Below are 23,039 nucleotides of genomic sequence, written 5' to 3' on the forward strand. Positions count from 1 at the left end.
AAAGGGTTAAACAAGACATCCACACTGATTTCTAGTTATCTAATCAAGCTCATGGATACTTAATGATACACTCTTGGCAACTGCGCATGCTCTGAGGAAGCTTGGTTTACCAGCGAAACATGTAAGCAAGCAAGACTCTCACATGTCTTCAGTGGTGTGAACCCCATCTATCCACTCCAAGTTCCGTTCAGAATACATCCCCAGTATTCAGTATCTTCTGGATCAATCGGGCAGATCTGGACTGGACCAACCTATACTCTATGCATGGCATGCAGAGACATCCGAGATACCATTTCAAGACACTCTGTCTGGAGGAACTCCTGTAGAGGAATATTATTCATGTATGAAATAAAGCCCCTTATCAGAATCTCCATTGATGATCCTATCCAGACTTCCTTATGGTTTCATTGTTGAGTGATTGGACCACACCTATGGACTTAAAATACAAGGAATACAAACACTCGGTAAAAGACGTCTAAACAGTGAGCTGTATCAGTTCCCCCTAAACTAAAGGGGAAAACATTTATTGCATAAATTCCGTGTTTTCTCTCTGACCGATTTTATCCTTCACTTGTCCCTTTGCGATCTACACTCATACACCTGTCAATCAGTTAACTAATGTGTCTCTGCTGAGTATTTCATGAATGAACTCTTCCCTGCATTTGCCTTCCATTACTCAAATATGCCCCAATGAAGATCAAAGAAATTATACTTGATACTCTTTTTTTTCTGAACTGATTTTTTGAACTCTCAACAAACAATAGGATCTCTGAAGGCTACCTATTATCCAATTGTCTTTCAGAATCAGTGTAGTTTTTTTACACACCTTAACTGACTGAGCTAGGCCTCTATTAGAATTCCCCTTTTTGTTGAGTTAATTCGTCTGGATGGAATGAATGATAGTTGTGTATGGCTGACAGTGGTGGACACCGGTGTCTCTTTTAAGACTCTCTTGTCTTAATTTTAAACTAAATGTTTTGTAGGAGGGTATTTATATTCTTATTTCATATTGTCTATATATGTGTTTCTATCGTGGATATTTAATAAAGATGATTAGTCCCAAAACCTATGAATCCTCTTTTGAAGAATAACTTTGGGAACCCCTTTCCCGTTTTTTTTTTTTTTTTTTTTGTGTATATGCCTTTTCTATTCAGAGGATCACTATCCTGGAGCTTTAAATGTATTATTTCCAGGTAATGGTTACCAATCAATATCTCTCTACAGGTCATTACATTCAGCGATGAGTGTATTACTTTACACACATCCCTGAGACCTATGTCTGTGGGACTCTTTTTGGATGAGCTTTGGTTTCCCTTCTTTTCCTTTTTTACCAATGCTCACAATGTTCTTACATGACCCAGTGATCATTAGTGGCTTTTGTTTATGAACTTCCATTCTTGATCACTAGGTCAAGCAAGGACATTATGGTCATAAATGGCTAATGTGATACGCCATTCAATATTACTGCATCCTTGCTTGACCCTGGTGATTCTGAATATATGTTGTATATAAACAAACGTCACATGGTCATGATCACATGGCATCTGTTTATACACAACATTAATTTATGATTACCAGGTTTAGCAAGGGTATGGTGATTATGAATGGCTTGTGTATAAATTGTTGTTTATTGTAACCGTTTATTTAAAAATGGAGTGTCACAATGAGGGGTTTGGCATTAGAAATGGCTTTGGGAGTGCTTTGATTTAACCAGTGTTTTAGTAAATATACAGTTAGGCATGAAGACTTTGGCCCCTTTCACACTGAGACGGTTTGCAGGCGTTATTGCACTAAAAATAGCACTTGCAAACTGACCTAAAACTGCCGCTGCTGTTTCTCCAGTGTGAAAGCCCGTGGGCTTTCACACTGAAGCGGTGCGCTGGCAGGAGAGAAAAAAAACTCCTGCAAACAGCATCTTTGAAGCGGTGAAGGAGCGGTGTATTCACCGCTCCTAAACCGCTCCTGCCCATTGAAATCAATGGGACAGCGCGGCTATACCGCGGCTGTAGCGGCGCTATGCGAGCCGTTTTAACCCTTTTTCGGCTGCCAGCGGGGGTTAAAACCGCACCGCTAGCGGCCGAATACCGCCGCAAAAACGACGGTAAAGCGGCGCTAAAAATAGCGCCGTTTCACCGCCGACGCCCCCACCGCCCCAGTGTGAAAGGGGCCTAACTAAATGAATGGTAAAATTAAAAAGTATTAGATACAGCATTACATCCAAATTGATGGTTCTGCTTAGCATTCTAGTTACCTCATAGTTTTTCTCATTTATCCCACATTGTTGGGTAGTTGTATTAAATCAGTTAGGTTTATCTTCTTTGTACTATAAACCTTGCAGTACAGGAAGTTTTTCAAAAGACTACTTGAGCCTCATCCAATTTTCTAGGGTTGTATAGGAGTCATGTTAACTGTGAGAAAAACTATAGTGAGCATTACACTGGGATACAAAATTGAAGAAAGATGGTTTATTTAGTCTACTCTCTATTAACAGCAGTGATTTTTTTTTTTAGTTTTTGGCTGTAGTTTGGCAGTCTGAATAGTATGTTACTGCTAAATGTTTATATTCATATGTAGGGCAAGGAAACAAGTAAATAAGATATGATTCTAGGTTTTTTTTTAAAGCTTTTTTAACCCTTATAATCTTTTCTTGATTTTAGCCTTTCTACTAGCACTCAGTCACTTTCATCTGGGAGCAGTCCTGGATCTCTTGCTTCAAGTCGGGGATCACTGGTCACCTCCAGCCAAGACTCTTCAACATCAGCAAGCTTTACGGATTTGTACTATGAACCTTTGGATCAGCTAGATACTGAATACCAGAACAAAGTTGAATTTATGCTACAAGAAGGGACATCTGGTTATAGACCACCTGACTCGATCACCACTATTCATGAAAATGAAGTGGTAAAGTCTCAAAAGACAGATTGCACAAACCGTATCCAGGCCTTGAGGTCTTTGTCTGGTACTCCGAAATCTGTGACATCTTTATCTCCTAGGTCTTCTTTTTCCTCACCATCTCCTCCTTCTTCACCCCTTGTAACTGGGTCCCTTTTCAGTGGAGATGATTTCTTGAGCCATATGGACTTTAAAGATTTTGATTTAAGCAGGCAATTTTTAGAACTTGGTCTTGTTGCTGAGCCAATAAAGAAGCCACTAGAAGGAAGCTATGAACAGGAAGTAGAAGGCAAACCTATTGGACAAGGTAAAGAAAACCACATTAAAAGAAAAAAAAATTATATATATATAATTATACACATGATGGATTTATTTTCTGAGCTTGAGTTTCAGGCCTTCCTCACAGGTTGTGCAGCATCCTTTCCTTGGATACTTAAAGTGGTTGTAAAGCCTTAAAGTTTTCCACTTTAATGCGTTCTGTGCATTAAGATGAAAAACCTTCTGATCCAGCAATGTGCACGTGAGCAGCGGCTCCAGCCACTGTGGCTCTCCTCCATAGACAGATTGATAGCAGCAGGAGTCATTGGCTCCCACTGCTGTCAATCAAAAGCTGTGATGCAAGGCTGAGTCCCGCTGTCTGTGTCAATGGGCGCAGCAGCGGGACTCGGGAGCCCCCTTGAAAAACGGCTTTCCGTGGGGGCACCCAATGAAAAGGAGGGGCCTGCAGCACTGCGGGAAACCCCAGAAGGAGAGGATCCAGGCTACTCTGCAAAACCATTGCACAGAGCAAATAAGTAGTATAGGCATGTTTATTATTTTCTTTATTGTACATCACAGGACACAAAGCCGGTTATTATATTAATAACTACTTGGGTTATATGCCACCTATAGGTGAATGGATACTGGTAGATCAATCAGAACATTCAAACAGGAAGTCCTCCCCTATATAACCCCTCCTACACAGGAAGCACATCGTTTTTTTCTCCAGTGTCTGTAAGGTGGTGGTCACTGATGTGATACATGTGCTCTTGGAGGTCTGGACATTTCTAATAGGAATCATGGACATCAGTCGGATCCATTCTAAAAAGCTATCAGCCAAAATGGATGGTACCTGAGCCTCATTGGAGGGAGAGAAGATTCCTCAAGGTTTGCCTGTAATGCAGCCTTATGGCGCTGGACCCTGCATAATGGAGCCCTGTGCAGTGTTTGTTCTGACCGAGGTGATTTCCTGCAGGGTGCTATACAGGTCCAGGGGAGTGGACCCCACATTAAGGGGGACCCAGTCTATGAAGGTCTTTTATGACAAAGCTCGCCGTGATGGATGAAGATTGGACTCTTCGTCTGTTCAGAGTCCTGCAGCAGGAATGGTAAGTCTGCATTTGTTTGCAGTTTTTCTTTAAAAAAAAAGAGAGATCTGACTGTCTGTTCTCCAGCTGGCCACTGGGGGCAGTGTGCTGTTTAATCATGCTGTTTACTTCTTAGTCGTGTGGGCTGTGGTTTCTCCTCCAGCCACTAGAGGGCGCAGGCTCGCTCATTATGTCCTATTTATTTTTTATAGGCAGGAAGTGGAAGGGCAGCCATGTTGCCGTGTGGTCAACAGGTTCAGCAGGGCCTCTGGAGACATAACAGCAGCCCATCGATACTAACAAAGTGTGAGTACTTACTATGGGAGAACTGTGCGGACAAGTCATGGTTATATGCTGCATATTTACTGCTTAATGCGGGGGGACTGTTCAACTGTAAGTCGATACTCCCCTGGACAGATAGCAGTTCACTTTAAAGTGTTTTTTACTGCTCGGAAGGCAGGTGCAGTGTAGTATACATCCTTGCAAACTTGTTGCTTAAAGGCATGTTTAAATATACACGTTTGGAAAAACATGGGCATGGGAGTACTTTAAGTAATTGTGTCTCCAGTATAGTGTGCGTTTGGTCTGCAGAAGCTTCTTTTTTCACTGTTCTGAAACAGCATAGAGGCTGTATTGGGTGCATATGTGCTTGGCATAATCCTGTAGGACTAGTATGGGGCCAACTGCAGTTAAGCAGGTGCATGCTTGCAAGCTAGCTAAAACGTACGGTTGCTGGAACGCATGGTTGCTGAAACATACAGTTGCTAAAAAAACATGTTATACATGTTTGCATAAAGATGCATGGTTGCATAAATTTACATGTCTGCAAAAAGATACATGTCTGCACAAAGATGCATGTTTATACATGTTTGCATAAATATACATGGTTATACATGTTTGCATAGAGATACATGTCTGCACAAAGATGCATGTTTATACATGTTCGCATAAATATACATGGTTGCATAAAGATACATGTTGCAAGATAAAGATGCAGGTTTATACCTGTCTGCATAGATGCGCGGTGCATAATGTTGCATAAACACATTTCATAAACGCATGCTTGCTTATTGCATAAATGCATGTTTCCATGGGCACATATTGTATAAATGCATGTTTACAGGGATGCACACTTTCATGTTTTGACTAAATGCATAGTTGCATAAGCACGTGCTTCCATAAATGCAGGCTTCCATAGATTGCAGATTGCATAAACACATGCTCGCAGGTTTTCATTTGTACTGCATACATATATGTTTATTTACATTAAACTGCATACATATGTGCTTATTTACATTAAGCTGTTTGCATAAGTACTTGTTTTCCTGGGACTACATACATATGTGCTTATTTGCCTAGGACTACATGCATATGTGCTTATTTGCCTAGGACTACATGCATATGTGCTTATTTGCCTAGGACTACATGCATATGTGCTTATTTGCCTGAAACTACATGCATATGTGCTTATTTGCCTGAAACTACATGCATATGTGCTTATTTGCCTGAAACTACATGCATATGTGCTTATTTGCCTGGGACTACATGCATATGTGCTTATTTGCCTGGGACTACATGCATATGTGCTTATTTGCCTGGGACTACATGCATATGTGGTTATTTGCCTGAAACTTCATGCATATGTGCTTATTTGCCTGGAACTACATGCATATGTGCTTATTTGCCTGGAACTACATGCATATGTGCTTATTTGCCTGGAACTACATGCATATGTGCTTATTTGCCTGGAACTACATGCATATGTGCTTATTTGCCTGGAACTACATGCATATGTGCTTATTTGCCTGGAACTACATGCATATGTGCTTATTTGCCTGGAACTACATGCATATGTGCTTATTTGCCTGGGACTACTTGCATATGTGCTTATTTGCCTGGGACTACTTGCATATGTGCTTATTTGCCTGGGACTACATAGAGATGTGTTTATTTTGCCTAGGGACACATGCGTGTGTGCTTATTGGCCTTGAACTGCATACATAAATGCATGAATGGCAAGAATACTTGTATACCTGCATGTTTGCATGCCTAGGTATTTCCATATCGGCATACATAAGGGGTTGCATATAGGTAAACCAACATTGTTTTAGGCCTGCATCCTTGAAGGACTGTATATTAGGTTGGCTAATATAGTTGCTGCGTTATTTACCTGTTATACCAGTTAAATGGTTCCAAAAAAGAGAGGCATCCGGGGGAGGCAGGTGTACTGCTCTCAGGTTCAGGGATCTGGCGGTGTCCACATCTCCCGATGGAAAATGGTGTCAGGTGCATCTGAGCCACTGTGGTGTTTGACATGGCAATGTTTCCTGACGCATTCATTTTTCGTCAGATAGACTGCGGCTGCATCAGCTTGATCATGTCTGATCTCGCTTGATCAAAGCCTAAGCACGATCAAGCCTGGTTAGTATATAGATGGGAGACTGCCCGGGAATACCAGATGCTGTAAGCTTTTCCCCACCCGGGTGAGGGAGACATCTGAGGCAGCTGTGTTTTGGGAGTATCTCAGGCCAGAAGATCTTAGGGCAGTCTCCTGAGGTGGTTTGTTCCATCTTTAGCCGGCAGAAACCTGGTAGGTTAAGTGCACTTCTTGGGACTGTCTGGATCTGCCACAGAGTCGTCAGTCTTTTGCCTTGCAGTTGCTCATGGAGCAGAAGTTATGGGCTCATTATTGTGAGACAATTATATGGTAGCAGTTCCAAAACCAAGTATGGATATGAGGTCTATCTTAAGATCTCAAGCCGCTGCTAGATCTGTTCAGTGATAACCTCTCTGCAAGAGGTATATTTCGGGATCCATAATCATCTGTAAACGCACGTCTTTATGTGGCGGTTTGTTTCCAGGCTCATCAAGGATTTCTGTATTTGCAGTGGAAAACCGCTATATTGTGACTCTTCCCTTTGGGTTGCCCACAGCTCCGGAGGGTTCACAAAGCATCTAGCCCTTGTGTTGGGCTTGCTGAAGACACTTCAGTACTCATTACCTCAATAACCTTTGCTCAGGAAGCAGTCGATTCCAGGGGTTCCGTCAATATATTTCTGCAGGGGGAAGCTGTGTTTAGGGTGAAGCACGTTCCCTACGTACAGTCCCACTCCAGGTCTTGGTAGAGGATCATTCTCTCTGTCTGAAACTTGAAGATCCAGGCATTGGGTTGCTGGAGGGCTCTGTTCCCAGGGTATTGCAGAGCATAAATTGGTGGTTGATATTCTTCTTTGTCAGAAATTTGATCCTGCTATGAAATTAGGTCCTTCTATGATGGTGTCTCCCTCCCCTCAAGGATATTGCTTCGGGACGTCCCAAGTAGTTATTAATATAATAACCGGTTCTGTGTCCTGTGATGTACGATAAAGAAAATAGGATTTTTTCTACAGCTTACCTGTAAAATCCTTTTCTTGGAGTACATCACAGGACACAGAGGTCCCTCCCCTCTTTTGGGAATTTATTGCTTGCTACAAAACTGATGCGCTTCCTGTGTAGGTTTGATTGATCTACCGGTGTCCATTCACCTATGGGTGGCATTATAACCCAAGTAGTTATTAATATAATAACCGGCTCTGTGTCCTGTGATGTACTCCAAGAAAAGGATTTTACAGGTAAGCTGTAGAAAAAATCCTATTTTTATTTTTTTTTTTAAATGAATGTTTAGTATTACTTCATAACTGTGTTTGGAACCCTTTTAACTGGAAAAAAAAAGGAAAAAAGGAGGGCGCACCGACCTTGTGCATTACCAGTGGTAAATTTTTATTTAAAGCATAAAAACAATGTTTATACTCACAAATGAGCAAGAAATTAAGGCTTGTCAAAATGGTGTGACAGCATCTCTGAACACCGGCAAACCGGACCCAATGTTGTGGGGATCAGACGATATCTCAAATGGCTGACGCGTTTTACGGGCGTACCCTTTTCCTCAGAGCCTAGACAAACAATGGCTGGTCTCTCACAATTGCTTCTATATATATCCATGCGCCCATGCACCAGACGACACCCACCCCATTAGGACACACCTATCTGCATGGGCTTGCTCCGCCCAGTGGGTCAGTTACAGCACATACCTAACTTATGATAAGGTGGGGTAGGTTAGGAGCACACAACCCCCATCAAGTATTCTAAAGTATGTTGCAAACTGGGGTTGGTAAAGTTATACCACTCCCCCCCCCCCCCCCCCCCCCCCCCCAAAAAAAAGGTAACCAATAATGACAATGGGTCTACCGCATCCTACCTTCACCTCACAATCCCTGTATTTCTCTCTGAGGAGGGGTGTTGGGAGGGTCATACCAGGTGGTGGATGGTGGATAGCCTGTATAATGCAGGATACAAAAGCAGCGCCGACAGTAGATGGACCACACGCCGTTATGTTTGCCAGGAAGTGTGGGTGTATTTGCGTTCCACCCATAACTTCCGGCAAACCACGGCATTGCTTCCGCTCCTGCACACACATTCGACCAATGCCGTGTGCGCAGGAGACACGGCCTGGAGGTGCGGGGGTGTGTGCGCTCCACCCGCCACTTCCAACCGCTCGTGATGCAATTTCCGCCCGGAGTTGTCTCTGCTGTCAGTGGTTCAATATTAGTGTGTGCGCGCGCATCCACTCATGCGCACACAGCTGACTCCCTGTGGACCTGATACCTCGCCTTCCCGTGGCCTAATACAAGATTTCAGTGAGGCCCTTCAGGACAAGCAAATCAAAGGATAATTGCATGACTATAACAATATCTAAAAGTGGGCATATACGGCACGCAGATACATACAGAGGAACCTACAAGCTGCACAGTGGGTGAGACAAATGGCCGACTCCATAGAAGCCACTACTTGTAATTAACATAAAAGATGGTCATTACAACTACAATTAAAATTCAATTCAAATAATTAAAATTGATTAAAATGTTTAAAATAATTTTACTTTTTCCATAGTGGACTTCCCCATTCCTACATTTATATGGGGAAGCTCAAGTGTACAATCAAATAAAATCATATACAGTGTGTATATAATATATAAAATATATATATATATATATATATATATATATATATATATATATATACATACACACAGTGGGGATGGAAAGTGTTCAGACCCCCTTAATTTTTCACTCTTTGTTATATTGCAGCCATTTGCTAAAATCATTTAAACATTTTTGCAGATTTATTAACCACTTCGTGCCCAGGCCAATTCTGACATTTGTCTCCTACATGTAAAATTCATAATTTTTTTGCTAGAAAATTACATAGAACCCCCAAACATTATATATATATATATATATATATATATATATATATATATATATATATATATATATATATATATATATATTTTTAGCAAAGACCCTAGAGAATACAGTGGCGGTCATTGCAACTTTTTATCTCACGCGGTATTTGCGCAGCAATTTTTCTAACACTTTTTTTTGGGAAAATGCTTTAAAAAAAAGCAAAACATTAAAGTTAGCCCAATTTTTTTGCATAATGTGAAAGAAGAAGTTACGCCGAGTAAATAGATACCTAACATGTCACACTTCAAAATTGAACACACTCGTGGAATGGCGCCAAACTTTGGTACTTAAAAATCCCCATAGGCGACACGTTAAAATTTTTTACTGGTTACATGTTTTGAGTTACAGAGGAGGTCTAGGGCTAGAATTATTTCTCTCGCTCTAACGTTCGCGGCAATACCTCACCTGTGGTTTCAACACAGTTTTCATATGTGGGTGGGACTTGCGTATGCGTTTGCTTCTGTGTGCGAGCACACGAGGACAGGGGCAATTCAATTTTTTTTTTTTTTATTGTTAATTTGACTTTTATTTTTTTTAGTTTGAGATTTAAAAAAAAAATACAAATTTTGATCACTTTTATTCCTATTACAAGGAATGTAAACATCTCTTGTAATAGGAATATGGCACGATCGGTCCTTTTTACAGTGAGATATGGGGTCAATAAAATCTCACATCTCACCTCTAGGCTGGGAAGCCTAAAATAAAATAATAAAAAAAGATCACCGCTTTCCAGCCAAAGCGGCGCTGTTTTTTTTAAATTCAGAGGCCGGGCGTAACGTCATAACATCGCGCCTGGCCTCCGAACGATCATAGGGACTCCGGCGACCGTCTGGTCCGCCGGAAATCTCTATGATCACCATCCGGGGCTGGCGGATCCTGTGTCTGACTCACTGATGGAAGCGGTGAGTCGGTACAAGTATCGGAGGGCGGCGGGAGGGGGGGGGGCATCCCCTCCCGACGCCTGTAAGAACGATCAAGCAGTGGAGCAGCTGCTATGATCATTCTTATGGTGTAAGGAAAAGCCGGCTGAAAAAGCTGATATCTGAATGATGTCTGTAGCTACAGGCATCATTCAGATATAGCCCCGCAAAGTCAAGGACGTCCCAGGACGCCCTCCCAGCACGAAGTGGTTAAAAAAGAAAAACTGAAATATCACATGGTCCTAAGTATTCAGACCCTTTGCTGTTACACTCATATATTTAACTCAGGTGCTGTCCATTTCTTCTGATCATCCTTGAGATGATTCTACACCTTCATTTGAGTCCAGCTGTGTTTGATTATACTGATTGGACTTGATTAGGAAAGCCACACACCTGTCTATATAAGACCTTACAGCTCACAGTGCATGAGAATCATGAGGTCAAAGGAACTGCCTGAAGAGCTCAGAGACAGAATTGTGGCAAGGCACAGATCTGGCCAATGTTACAAAAAAATTTCTGCTGCACTTAAGGTTCCTAAGAGCACAGTGGCCTCCTTAATCCTTAAATGGAAGACGTTTGGGACGACCAGAACCCTTCGTAGAGCTGGCCGTCTGGCCAAACTGAGCTATCAGGGGAGAAGAGCCTTGGTGAGAGAGGTAAAGAAGAACCCAAGGATCACTGTGGCTGAGCTCCAGAGATGCAGTTGGGAGATGGGAGAAAGTTGTAGAAAGTCAACCATCACTGCACCCCTCCACCAGTCGGGGCTGTATGGCAGAGTGGCCCAACGGAAGCCTCTCCTCAGTGCAAGACACATGAAAGCCTGCATGGAGTTTGCTAAAAAATACCTGAAGGACTCTAAGATGGTGAGAAATAAGATTCTGTGGTCTGATGAGACCAAGATAGAACTTTTTGGCATTAATTCTAAGCAGTATGTGTGAAGAAAACCAGGCACTGCTCATCACCTGTCCAATACAGTCCCAACAGTGAAGCATGGTGGTGGCAGCATCATGCTGTGGGGGTGTTTTTTCAGCTGCAGGGACAGGATGACTGGTTGCAATCGAGGGAAAGATGAATGCTGCCAAGTACAGGGGTATCCTGGAGGAAAACCTTCTCCAGAGTGCTCAGGACCGCAGACTGGGCCGAAGGTTTACCTTCCAACAAGACAATGACCCTAAGCACACAGCTAAAATAATGAAGGAGTGGCTTCACAACAACTCCGTGACTGTTCTTGAATGGCCCAACCAGAGCCCTGACTTAAACCCAATTGAGCATCTCTGTAGAGACTTAAAAATGGCTGTCCACCAACGTTTAACATGCAACCTGACAGAACTGGAGAGGATCTGCAAGGAGGAATGGCAGAGGATCCCCAAATCCAGGTGTGAAAAACTTGTTGCATCTTTCCCAAAAAGACTCATGGCTGTATTAGATCAAAAAAGGGTGCTTCTACTAAATACTGAGCAAAGGGTCTGAATACTTAGGACTATGTGATATTTCAGTCTTTCTTTTTTAATAAATCTGCAAAAATGTCAACAATACTGTTTTTCTGTCAATATGGGGTGCTGTGTGTACATTGAGGAAAAAAATGAAGTTAAATGATTTTAGCAAATGGCTTGAAACGCCTCAGCCATTTGAGATATCGTCTGATCCCCACAACATCAGGTCCGGTTTGCCGGTGTTCAGAGATGCTGTCACACCATTTTGACAAGCCTTAATTTCTTGCTTGTTTGTGAGTATAAACATTGTTTTTATGCTTTCAATAAAAATTTACCATTGGTAATGCACAAGGTCGGTGCGCCCTCCTTTTTTTCCTTTTTTTTCCAGTTACGAGAACACCCATTATTCTGAGGACTATACGCATTGCTTGAATGTAAAGAGTTGGTTACACTACGTATTTAGAGACTATACACCAAAGCGCAGGAGATTATTTTTGTTTTTTGTTTGGAACCCTTTTACCTTTCCAGCACAGCTCAACCCTATTCTTCTCTCCATTTCTGTTTCTTTCTCAAATAGATAAGGCACTTTCAGGACTTGACGCAAGGTACCAGATAAAAGGTTCAATATTTTGAATGTCTGACTCTCAAGGGGACACAACCCACATTTATTAAGGCGGCCCGCTGAAACATTAGACGCACAACTCATTACTTTTTATCTGGTTTTTCATGTCAAGTTCTGAAGCAGCAGATTATGCCATCTTCTTTCCTTCTACCCTCGAAATTGCTCGATTCCCCCAACACAGTTCATGTTGATTGAAGAATCCCTCCCACAACTCTATTGTGTTCTGCCTGTGGGGGCCTTCCCTTCTAGCAGAACACGATTGCTGCTGGCAGCTATAGCCGCTGGATGTACGCTGTGTCCATCCCTTGTGATAGCAATAAAATTGATCCAAAAAAAATTTAAAGACACTGTAAAAAATTTTTTTTTTTTTTTTATTATTTTAAAAATGTTAAAGCCCCTCTGCCCCCTATGTGCGTACGCAAATGCACAAACTAAAAGATTTCAGTTTGTTTTTCAATTGAGTTGTATAGTTTATAGGTCACGTTAAAGGAGGAAAAAGTTCTGAAATGATTTATCTTTGTCTTATTTTTTTTACATCACAGAAACCTGACATTTTAACAGGGGTGTGTAGGGGTGTGTTTTATATCCACTGTATATGTAAACGGTGATTGCAACACATGTGAGGTATCGCCGTGAATGTCAGGGTGAGAGCAAAAATTCTAGTACCAGACCTCCCTGTTTATTTCTTTCTAGACTGGTAACCTGTAAAGGCTTTTAAATCGTTGCCTGTGGTTAATTTATGGCACTGTAGTTTTTTGCTGTTCCACGGGTATACTCCTTTTTAAAGCATGACATATTAGGTATCAATTTACTTGGCGTAACATCTTTTGTTTTCTATTTTACCAAACAAAATGGGTATTATATTGTGTTTATGTACACTGAAATTCATAAAATTTTTCTTAAATTCCCATTTGATAAACCACTGCGCAAATATTGTGTGACATAAAAAATTGCAACAGCCACGGTTTTATTATCCAAGGCCTGTAATGTGTGGGGGTTCGAAGTAAAAAAAAAAAAAAAGGCAGGCAAAGGGCTAGTCTCCAGGCTTGCATGTGGGCTCACTGCTACTGATCTTTCACCTTTACTGACTTATCTTGTTCTGTACTGTGTCTCTGTGTGGAGTCTTCTTAGTAGAAGCAAAGTTTTTGCCTCCTCGTGTTAGAGCCTCTAAAGGTAATACAAACAGGAAAGGAAAACCGTGAGCAGCACTGTTGTGACATTGCCAAATCTCACTCTATTCAGCAGTCTGAGGCAGAAGTACCTTAGACCTCACACTACAGATATACAGCTATGAGGCTGCAGACACGGGAGTGCCTAGGCACCTTCACATAGCAGAAATTGTACTGCCATTTCAAGAGAATTCAAGAAAAAAGGTACATTTTTTATGACACTGCTTAGGCATAATAAGCATTTTACATATTGCGATAGCAGCAAAATGTCACTATTGGGGTTTACATTGAACAATAAATGTATGAAACCAATGTCATTTTAATGTAGACTTGCATATTTCTGTCTTGCTAATAAGTGATAACCAGTGACCATTTTGAATAAACGAATCCACTGTGGCTTTACTGAATTATGATAATAATTTGTTCTCAGACAAAATCACAAGAGGATATAGTAAATAATGCAATGTAACAAATTACGAGTATATGAGGAGTATGATGAACTAGGCCTGTCCCCAGTGTATGCTGTGAAGGCTCGAAGCTGTAAAGAGAGGACGTGTCCAGCTGCTAGCACATTTTAAAAACGAGAACGACTATCTCAAAAAAAAGTGTTCACCTTTTGTATAATGACAAACGCCCTCCTGACTCGCTGTGGGAAGATACACACAGCCACAAGGGTAGAGGATAAAACGTGGCAGAGCCCATGAGCAATCTTTAGAAACTAAAAATTATGTAGACTGTTTGAATATCTGCATTGAATCTGTGGCAATCAGGCTAAGGTCAGCTCACACAAATTGGTTTGTTCATCACCAACTGTTCATCGTCAATTTAAGCACTGCTAACCATTATGGCAAGCCATGCCCACACCATGAATAAAAAGTGGGATGAGTTTTCCATGGCGGGCATAATTTTTTGCATTGCTGATAGATTCAAATTTTTCACCATAGTCTAGGTCAGCCATTCTCAACTAGGGTTCTGTGGAACCTTAGGGTTCCTCAAGAGATTGCTAGGGGTTCCTTAAGCAATAGCTATTTGGCCTCCCATTTGAGGGTGTCTGTGTAGTTCTGGGGCCAACATGACAGAGTCACTGACCTCCAATGAATTGGTTTTAGCAGGGTTTCCCTAAGACCTGAAATTTACTTCAAGGGTTCCCCAAAGGTAAAAAGGTTGAGAATGGATGGTCTAGGTCTAGCAATGCCCATCAATCTGCATCCATCAGATACAAGCTGTGTCTGTCATTATGTGTAAAAATCTGTCTTCGTGTTTGTGAGGTCACTTCTGATTTTCAGTGTCACCGTCTATATCCCTCCATAGATTTTGCCTGTCATTGACAGTTTTGTGTGTCATAGTTTCCATCTGTCATACTTTCCAACATTACTTATTTGCTGTATTTACAGAATGTGATGCATTATCCTGTATGTTATTGTTTACAGGTTTGGGTTGCTTTCCATTGCCTGGGTTGGAAGTATCTGGTGTATCAGCAGCGGTATCAGATGAATCTGTGGCTGGAGACAGTGGTGTATATGAAGCAACCACAGAAAGGTACCTCATGAACACTGCAGCTCACAAAAAAAACCTGTTTTACAGGCATTTGACTTTTTTTTTTTTGCCTCTAAATTCCCTTCAATGTTACCCACTGGGGGAGATTTGCTGAAACTGGAGCACAAAAAATCTGGTGCAGCTGTGCATAGTAACTAATCAGCATCCTACTTCAATTTGTTCAGTTAGACCCCATTCACACAGGGGCAACACGACTTGCCGGTCGCCTCAGCGAGGCGACCTGCAAACGAATGGCCGGGCGACTTGCAAAACGACTTCTGCATAGAAGTCTATGCAAGTCGCCCCAAGTCGCCCCCGAAGTCGTACAGGAACCTTTTTCTAAGTCGGAGCGACTTGCGTCGCTCCCCTTAGAACGGCTCCATAGTACAGAACGGGAGGCGACTTGTCAGGCGACTACTGTAGGTCGCCTGACAAGTCGTCCCTGTGTGAATGGGGTCTTAGGCTTTGATGATGAAACCTAGAAGCTGATTGGTTACTATGCACAGCTGCACCAGACTCTGTGTGCACAACTTTTAGTAAATCTCTCCCTATGTGTCCATGCACACATAGCCCTTTACAGGAGTTTGGAGGCAAAAAAAAAACATCAATTGTGTGTTCAAAAAAAATTCCTAAACGTGCCTAAGCACTAGGCACATTTAGCGCTTCAGAGTTTTTTCATTTCAATGGATTAATATTCTGGCCAGTGAAATGAATGAACGACCAAGGACCTTGATGCACCTATACACAATTGCAAAAACGTGGCTAGGCGTGTTTTTGAAGCTGCTTTACTCCTGCTAGGAGAAAAGCGTTTTACGAGAGCCCTACTGTGTGTGTACCCTTACAGTCTGACACTTTAATGTATCATAACCAGTTTCACAGGATACATTTTTTATTTATTTTATAAATCAGGCAGAGCATTTGGTTTGTTAGTTTCCATCTCTTAATAATGTTGTTTTTGTTCCTTTTTTTTTTTTATATGAAACCCTAACGCACTTGGTTTCTTGGTTTGCTACCAAGGACTTCAGTCATATTTTGTTTATTTTTACTTGTGTGTGTGTGTGTGTGTGTGTGTGTATATGTGTATATGTGTGTGTATAATATAAATATATATATATATATATATATATATATATATATATATATATATTTTACACACACCCAGGCGCCCACAAAAATGTACACACCCTTCAACAGTTATCTATGCCCTTTTTAAAATTCGAATTGAATTATGGCAGCAATGTATAGTATTATGTTTCCCCTAAATATGTCAGTAGTCACACTATTGTTGATGTCATATTACCGTCAGCAGAGATTCAAAGAAAATGAGCAATTGTGCTTCCAGCAAGATGGCACATCACCTCACTACCACCGGGACATGAGAGCCTATCTCGATGACCTTCTGCCAGGACATTGGATAGAATGTAGAGGTGCTGTTAAACTCCCTCCACGTTCCCCATACTTACTACCCCTCAATTTCTGTCTGCTGGGGACACTAAAGGATGTGGTGTACTGTACAAAACAACCTACACTTACTGCACTACAGAAAGAAATGAAACATCATGCAGAGCAATTCCTGCGGACATTGTCAATGTTGTCCATGTAGTAGTTCGCGAAAATCAAAAGTGTCTGGATGCTAATGGTGACCACTTTGAGTACCTAATGTGGTTGCATAATTCAAACTTGACCTAAAGCTACCCTTTAAATCTACCCTATAAATCTAGTTATAAAATGTGTATGCATATATTTTTCATGTGGAAGTGTATATACATTTGTGGGGCCCCTCTGTATACATATATACACACACACACACATACAGTATATATCAACCACAATTGGATCCAGTGCAAGTCAATGTCATACCTCAAAGAGGATTAAATACAGTCTGACAGCCAGCCAGGAGCATTCTCTCTGTTCTGAATGCTAGACTGATTATGCATATTAGTCCAGGGTGTTTTATGAACAAATATCTCCTTATATGATCTCTTTCTGCTTTGCTGTTATACAGGACAGGAAGGCACACACTTTACTAAAACTTTGTCAAAAGTCTTAACCTTTCCCCATTACTAAGATTGTGCTTTTGTCTGTGTCCTTGTCAGAGAGATTTCCTATTTTTTTTTTCTCTTCTGAGAGGAAGTAAAGGGAGATTTCCCCAGTATGGTCATAAACAGCATTAAAATCCCCCTTCTTGAAGTTGATCTTGTATTAGAAAATCAAAGTCTGCGGGCCTGTGTTTACTATTTATGTAGGTAGTTATTCAGTTTAATTTTTATCCTTTATTTTATTTGTATTTTCATCTGTATTACTTGGGGACTCTAGAATCATCACTTTCAACTGCTAGAGATCATTTTTACAGCAGCAGAATAAAAATATTGTCAAATCATGGAAAATGTATGCAGTCGGTTTTGAAGTGTTCAAGAATAGAATAACATGGATAATAGTCAATTGACAAAAATGTTTTTTACAGATAATATTTTTAGATTTTTCAAAACCTGGAACCCTTGACACGACACCCAGCAGACTTTGATGGACATCTAATAAGCCTGTGATAATCTTTGGAAAGGCACATTGCTATATCCCCACAACAGCACAATACACCCTTTCCACCCCAGCCCAACCCCCCTCATTTTTTTCTTTTTCGCTCCCTCATCTCTCGGACCAATACTGCATTCTACTACTTCTCTTTAGATATGTTGTACTCATTGTTGAGATCTAAATAAAATATCTAAATAACTGATATTTTGTAGAGGTCGAATATGCTTTGTACTGTATATGCATCATCACGAACCTGAAATGCCCTTTATGGAGCAGCAATGAAATGAAAACTATTGTTAAATTGCTTTAATGTGCACAGTAGAACAAAAGTTAGAGTTGGGCTTTAACTATTTTATTTTATATTCTAAGTGTGTTTAATGTGCTGTAAAGTGTCTGACATAATCTAGTATACATGTAAATACATCTACAGTACTTTAACACTGTTAGAAATTTGAATAAATCTGAATACAAAGCTGTAACATATATATATGTTATTGTGCATTGTTCAGGCAGGTGTTGGAACTTGTTGATTTTGAAAATGAGGATGCAAGGAGTTTGGGTACTGCGAGAATCAAAATTGGAATGAAGTAAGAATAATTTGTTGTTGTCACCAGTTATGCAGTATTGGATAAACTTTGTTTTCTGTACTGGCAAAATGCAACACAGATTTTATTAGCTTAAATCATATGTGCACTTGATGCTTATGTTTCCTGTAAAAGATTTTTAATACTGCAACTGTACGCATTTCTGAAAAGTGTATGTGAACATGCAATACTAATGCAGATAACAAGAATGCAAGAAATCTTATCAGTCTTAAAGAATAGAATAGATTAAATCATACACCGTAGCTACGCTAAGTATACATACCAAAGTAGAAAATATGTACTAGAATCAACAGATTACGATTTTGTAAGTTGATTAGCACAAGGAATCTTCTTATTCTTCATGCTTATCCATACCAATTTTAGTAGGATAGTTTGGGGGCAGTTTGATGCTGACCTGATGAACTGATTTGCATATTGCAGTAAAATCCAGTGTTTATTTTAGTTATTCATTTTGTGCTACCATTTGCAGGTATGAACAGAAAAAGCAAGTGTTTGCTATATTTATTATTGACCTAGATAACTCACCTGCTCTATTGCTACAACAGGACAAGACATTGTAAGTATGGCAAAGTTCTTAAACATCTCACATTTTTTATATGTATTAAAAAGCTTAGCTTGCTAGGATTTAACGCAATGCATTTTGCTTGTGTTTCTGACGTTGCCTATGTTCACCTGCATGGCTTCTCTGTCAGTTTGCCAGCTGTCCCTGTATCAGTACCCGCTGTCAGGGCTCCTGATGCTCAAAGTAATGGAACCCTGCACACTGCGACACAAAAGTGTCTCTCCCCATGTAACCTGTGGAACTTCACTGTCAATTTAACAGCTAGACAGAATTGCCATTTTCGAAGGGTAGCACATCACTTTTAATGACACCCAATGCATTATGTTCACCATTTATTGATTACATTCACCAGTTTTCAAAGACAAATAAAAATGTAACTTTACACATGTATCAAATAGTGGCACATCCAATTATTACACCACATTTAGAGATAGTTCTCTTGTTGTTGCTGTTGCTATTATTCAGAGTATTTCAAATCAACAGGTCATGACTATACCATAATGCAAAACATGAATATGTTAAATAGGACAAATGTGTACATGTTCTTTATAAATTGGCCCCACAGACTTATCACTGTTTTCTCACCAAACGTGATGTGAGTAATGTACACCACCCTAAGGCCCCTTTCACACTGAGGCGCTTGTAAACTGCCAGTAAAACACTGAGCACTTTTGAAGAGCTTTTCAGGTGCTTTTGAAGTGCTTTCCGTTCATTTCAATGGAGAGGGGCGTTTTTTCACCACCCTGCCAGCGCACTGCCCCAGTGTGAAAGCATTCATTGATTTTAATGAAAATAGGTTTTCGTGAGCTTTTTAGGTGCTTTTTTTAGCGTAAAAGCACTTCAGCGTGAAAGGGGTCTTAAAAACATACATTGCCCATAAAAGTTGTACTTGTAAAGACGCTAGTTAATGCTTTCCTGCTGCCTGTCCCACCAAACGCTGTCAAAGTAATCCCTGGCTGAAGTCTTCTGAAGAAATTCACACTTCAGGGAGTGTAGATCTCCTGGTCTTCTGTATTAAGTGGTTCCTCCTGCTGATCTAGTGACAAGGAGGTTGAGGGGATAACTGAGCCCTGCAGGAGATCAACAATCCTGAAAGTATCAGTCTTCACAGAAGATTTCAACCAGGTAGTTCTTTTTCCTCAAGGGGGCATCAAAGTTTTTTTTCTAATCTTTCTACTTACCATTTTTTTCCACATTGCTTTAATGCTGCAATTTTTTCTTCTGAGCTTCTGTGTATAATCTGAAAAAAGTGAAATGGGACAAAGTGCAAAGAAACCATTTTGTTTCCACAGCAGAGACACCAAGGTTTACGTCCAGTGTAGGAATACTTTTTCCTGACGCCTTCATGGCAGCACACACTGGGTTGTGACTCCGCCTCCACAACCTGACAGGATTGGTCTATCTATAAAAGTTGAAGAGAGATGACCCCCACCATTCTCTTTTTTATCCTCACCTGACAAGATGGATGGACATCGCAGAGCCTCTTACCGTATCGCCCCAGCAGGTTCAAGCCTCTCCTGTTTGGAAGTCCCTTCTATACAGTCTCTAAAGGAGCTTCTATGGAGGGAACCCCGCTCTGGTGGTCTCAGGGGCATCAGCACGGATCTTCTGGCACTAAGTAAGCTTTAAAGAAGCTTCAGAAATTGCAGTGGTCTCCACTTTCTCTTTTACCTTCTTTCTTTTTCACTTTCACCTCCAGTGATCACTCTCAGTCTGATCCGTTGACTTGGTATTTTCTCTTTACATTTTTCATTCCTTTCTTTTTTCTCCTCTGGGACCTGTAGTCCCACAGCGCTAATTCTGAGCCTGTCATGGCCACCGCGTGTCTCATCCGCATCGCGCATGCGCGGTGGGCAAAGATGGGGCCGTTCTAAGCTTTTTCCAGCTTCCAAGATGGCGCCGGAGTCATCGCGCCGCTTCTGCGCATGCGCGAAGCGTCATTTTGCCGCGACAGTGGTGGTCTTTTTAAAAGAGGACTCCAGATTGAAAGAAAGTATTCTGGTTATGATTCCATCCTTCGTTTCTGCACATCATTGCCCAGAATTACTCCACTGGAGCCAGGTAAGTGCCCTTAATCTCCTCCTCTTTGAATTTTACTGGAATTCTCTGGTTTTTCTGAAGGAAGCTGTCTTTAAAAAAAAAAAAAAAAACAAGAAGAGAAGTGTGTGTATGTATATACATATATATATATATATATATATATATATATATATATATATATATATATATATATATATATATATATATATATTTCTGCCCTCCTTCCAGAGCTTCTTCTGTTTCCTGCCTGCCCTCTTCCTCTCTGCTCATGGAGACCACTGCCCAAGCAGACCACCCACGGCCGGTAAGAGGCTGTCCGCATTCAGTGGTAAGTATTGAAGAGAGAGAAAAAAAAAGAGAGCATATCTTCTAACAAGACTCCTTCTGACAGCCCTTCCAGGTCTAAATTAAGACGCAGAGAGAGATCAAGTCACTCAAGCAGAAAATCCCGCAGAAGCCGGTCATGCTCCTCATCTCGTCACAGGCACTCACGCCATAGTCATTCCCGCCATGGTCACTCACGCCGCAGTCATTCTCGACGTAGCCGATCACATCACAGAAGATCTCCTTCATCACGTCACGGGCGAAGTCAACATACCCGTCCCGCAGCTAATACCTGCTGGGTATGTGGCGCCACCGCTTTGCCAGACAAATTAGCATGCCGTACGTGCTTCAATGAAGCCACGAAAGAAAGAGAATCTGACGTCAGAGAAGTAACCGAACTAATTTGGGAATCCGTGCGAGAATCCATAATGGAATCAACAACACCCCTGCCGGCCAGGTCAGACCCAGGTACTTCCATGGCCCCTCCTCGTTCAACAATCGAGGTAGGGATGGAACCAGAATCCGCTTCAGAAAACGAGGATCCAGAAGTACCAGCAGGGTTTGACTTCACTCTGGTCGAAGCTTTTTCAAAATCAGTCAAGGAAGCCATAGGTTGGGAAGAATCTGAGGAAGCACCTCAGAAAATCCGGAAGTATTTTCCAAACCTAAAAAGGGACCCAGAGACCTTCCCTTTCATTGAAGAACTGAACGATTTAATCAAGGATGAGTGGGAAAGATCCGACAAGAGGCCTAGCCTGAACAATAGACTAGCCAAGATGTATCCTTTAAAAGAACCTAAAGTCAATCCCTTGATTAACGCTCCCACTGTGGATGCCTCCCTGATGCGTCTGGCAAGACATGTCACCCTACCCATCGAGGACGCTGTCTCTTTCCGTGACATTCTAGATCGGAAGATTGATCTGGAACTCAAAAAAGCCTACTCCACACCAGGAGGCGCATGTAGACCAGCAGTCACCACAGCAGCAGTTGGTAGAGCCATCTCTAGGTGGACTGTCAATATCGAAAAATCTCTCCAAGAAGGAGCAGACTTACAGAAAGTGATTACGTCTCTGCAAGAGCTTAAATTGGCAGGCGATTTCATCGCAGAAGCCTCCGTGGACGGTATCAGGTGCTCGGCCCGGGCGATGTTAGCCTCGGTGATGGCAAGGAGAGCTTTGTGGTTAAAACCCTGGGCTGCCGACGCAGCATCAAAGACAAATTGGTGCAAGATCCCCTATGATGGTTCGAATCTCTTTGGCTCTAAATTGGATGCAGCCATTTCCAAGGTGACGGGGGAAAATCGGGCCTCATTCCCTCTGACAAAAGGTCTAAGAGATCAAGAGGTCCTGCTTACAAGGGTAATCTTCCCGAAAGATACAGAGAAGCCAAAACCTATAGACCAGGTAAAAAATTTAAAAGAAACTGGAGGAACACACAATCATCCTTTCTGAGGATGCGGAAAACCAAGGCCACCCCTTCCGGCGAACAACAGAAGTCCTTTTGAAGGTATGCCCGCCCATCCTCTGAGGGTGGGCGCCAGACTCAGAAAATTTGCACAAATATGGTCAGAAAACATCAAGGACCCTTGGACTATTTCCACGATCAAATTCGGTCACAAGTGGAAATTCCTGAACAAGATTCCCAGAAACCACTTTCTTCCAACAAAACTCCCGTCTTCTCCAGGCAAGAGAAGGATTCTTCTGAAGTACATAACGGAATTAGTACAGAAAGGGGCCATTTTGGAGGTTCCGCTATGTCAAAGAGGCAGAGGAT

At 41.5% G+C, this 23,039-nt stretch overlaps 1 protein-coding gene across 6 annotated transcripts in view; it reads left to right on the plus strand.

Annotated features, from left to right (window-relative positions):
* The window catches only part of WWC1 (WW and C2 domain containing 1), a 290,220-nt gene that overhangs the window by 219,438 nt on the left and 47,743 nt on the right, over positions 1–23,039 (plus strand). For 5 of the 6 annotated variants that reach the window (XM_073620705.1, XM_073620707.1, XM_073620706.1 and 2 more), the window contains 4 exons: positions 2,658–3,199; positions 15,098–15,206; positions 18,245–18,322; positions 18,810–18,896. In XM_073620705.1, the coding sequence (XP_073476806.1) occupies positions 2,658–3,199; positions 15,098–15,206; positions 18,245–18,322; positions 18,810–18,896 (816 nt within the window). The remainder of the gene's footprint in view (positions 1–2,657; positions 3,200–15,097; positions 15,207–18,244; positions 18,323–18,809; positions 18,897–23,039) is intronic. The other variant, XM_073620708.1, reaches the window with a different exon arrangement.

Source organism: Aquarana catesbeiana, linkage group LG03, assembly GCF_042186555.1.
Source record: "Aquarana catesbeiana isolate 2022-GZ linkage group LG03, ASM4218655v1, whole genome shotgun sequence".
Classification (NCBI taxonomy): Eukaryota; Metazoa; Chordata; class Amphibia; order Anura; family Ranidae; genus Aquarana; species Aquarana catesbeiana.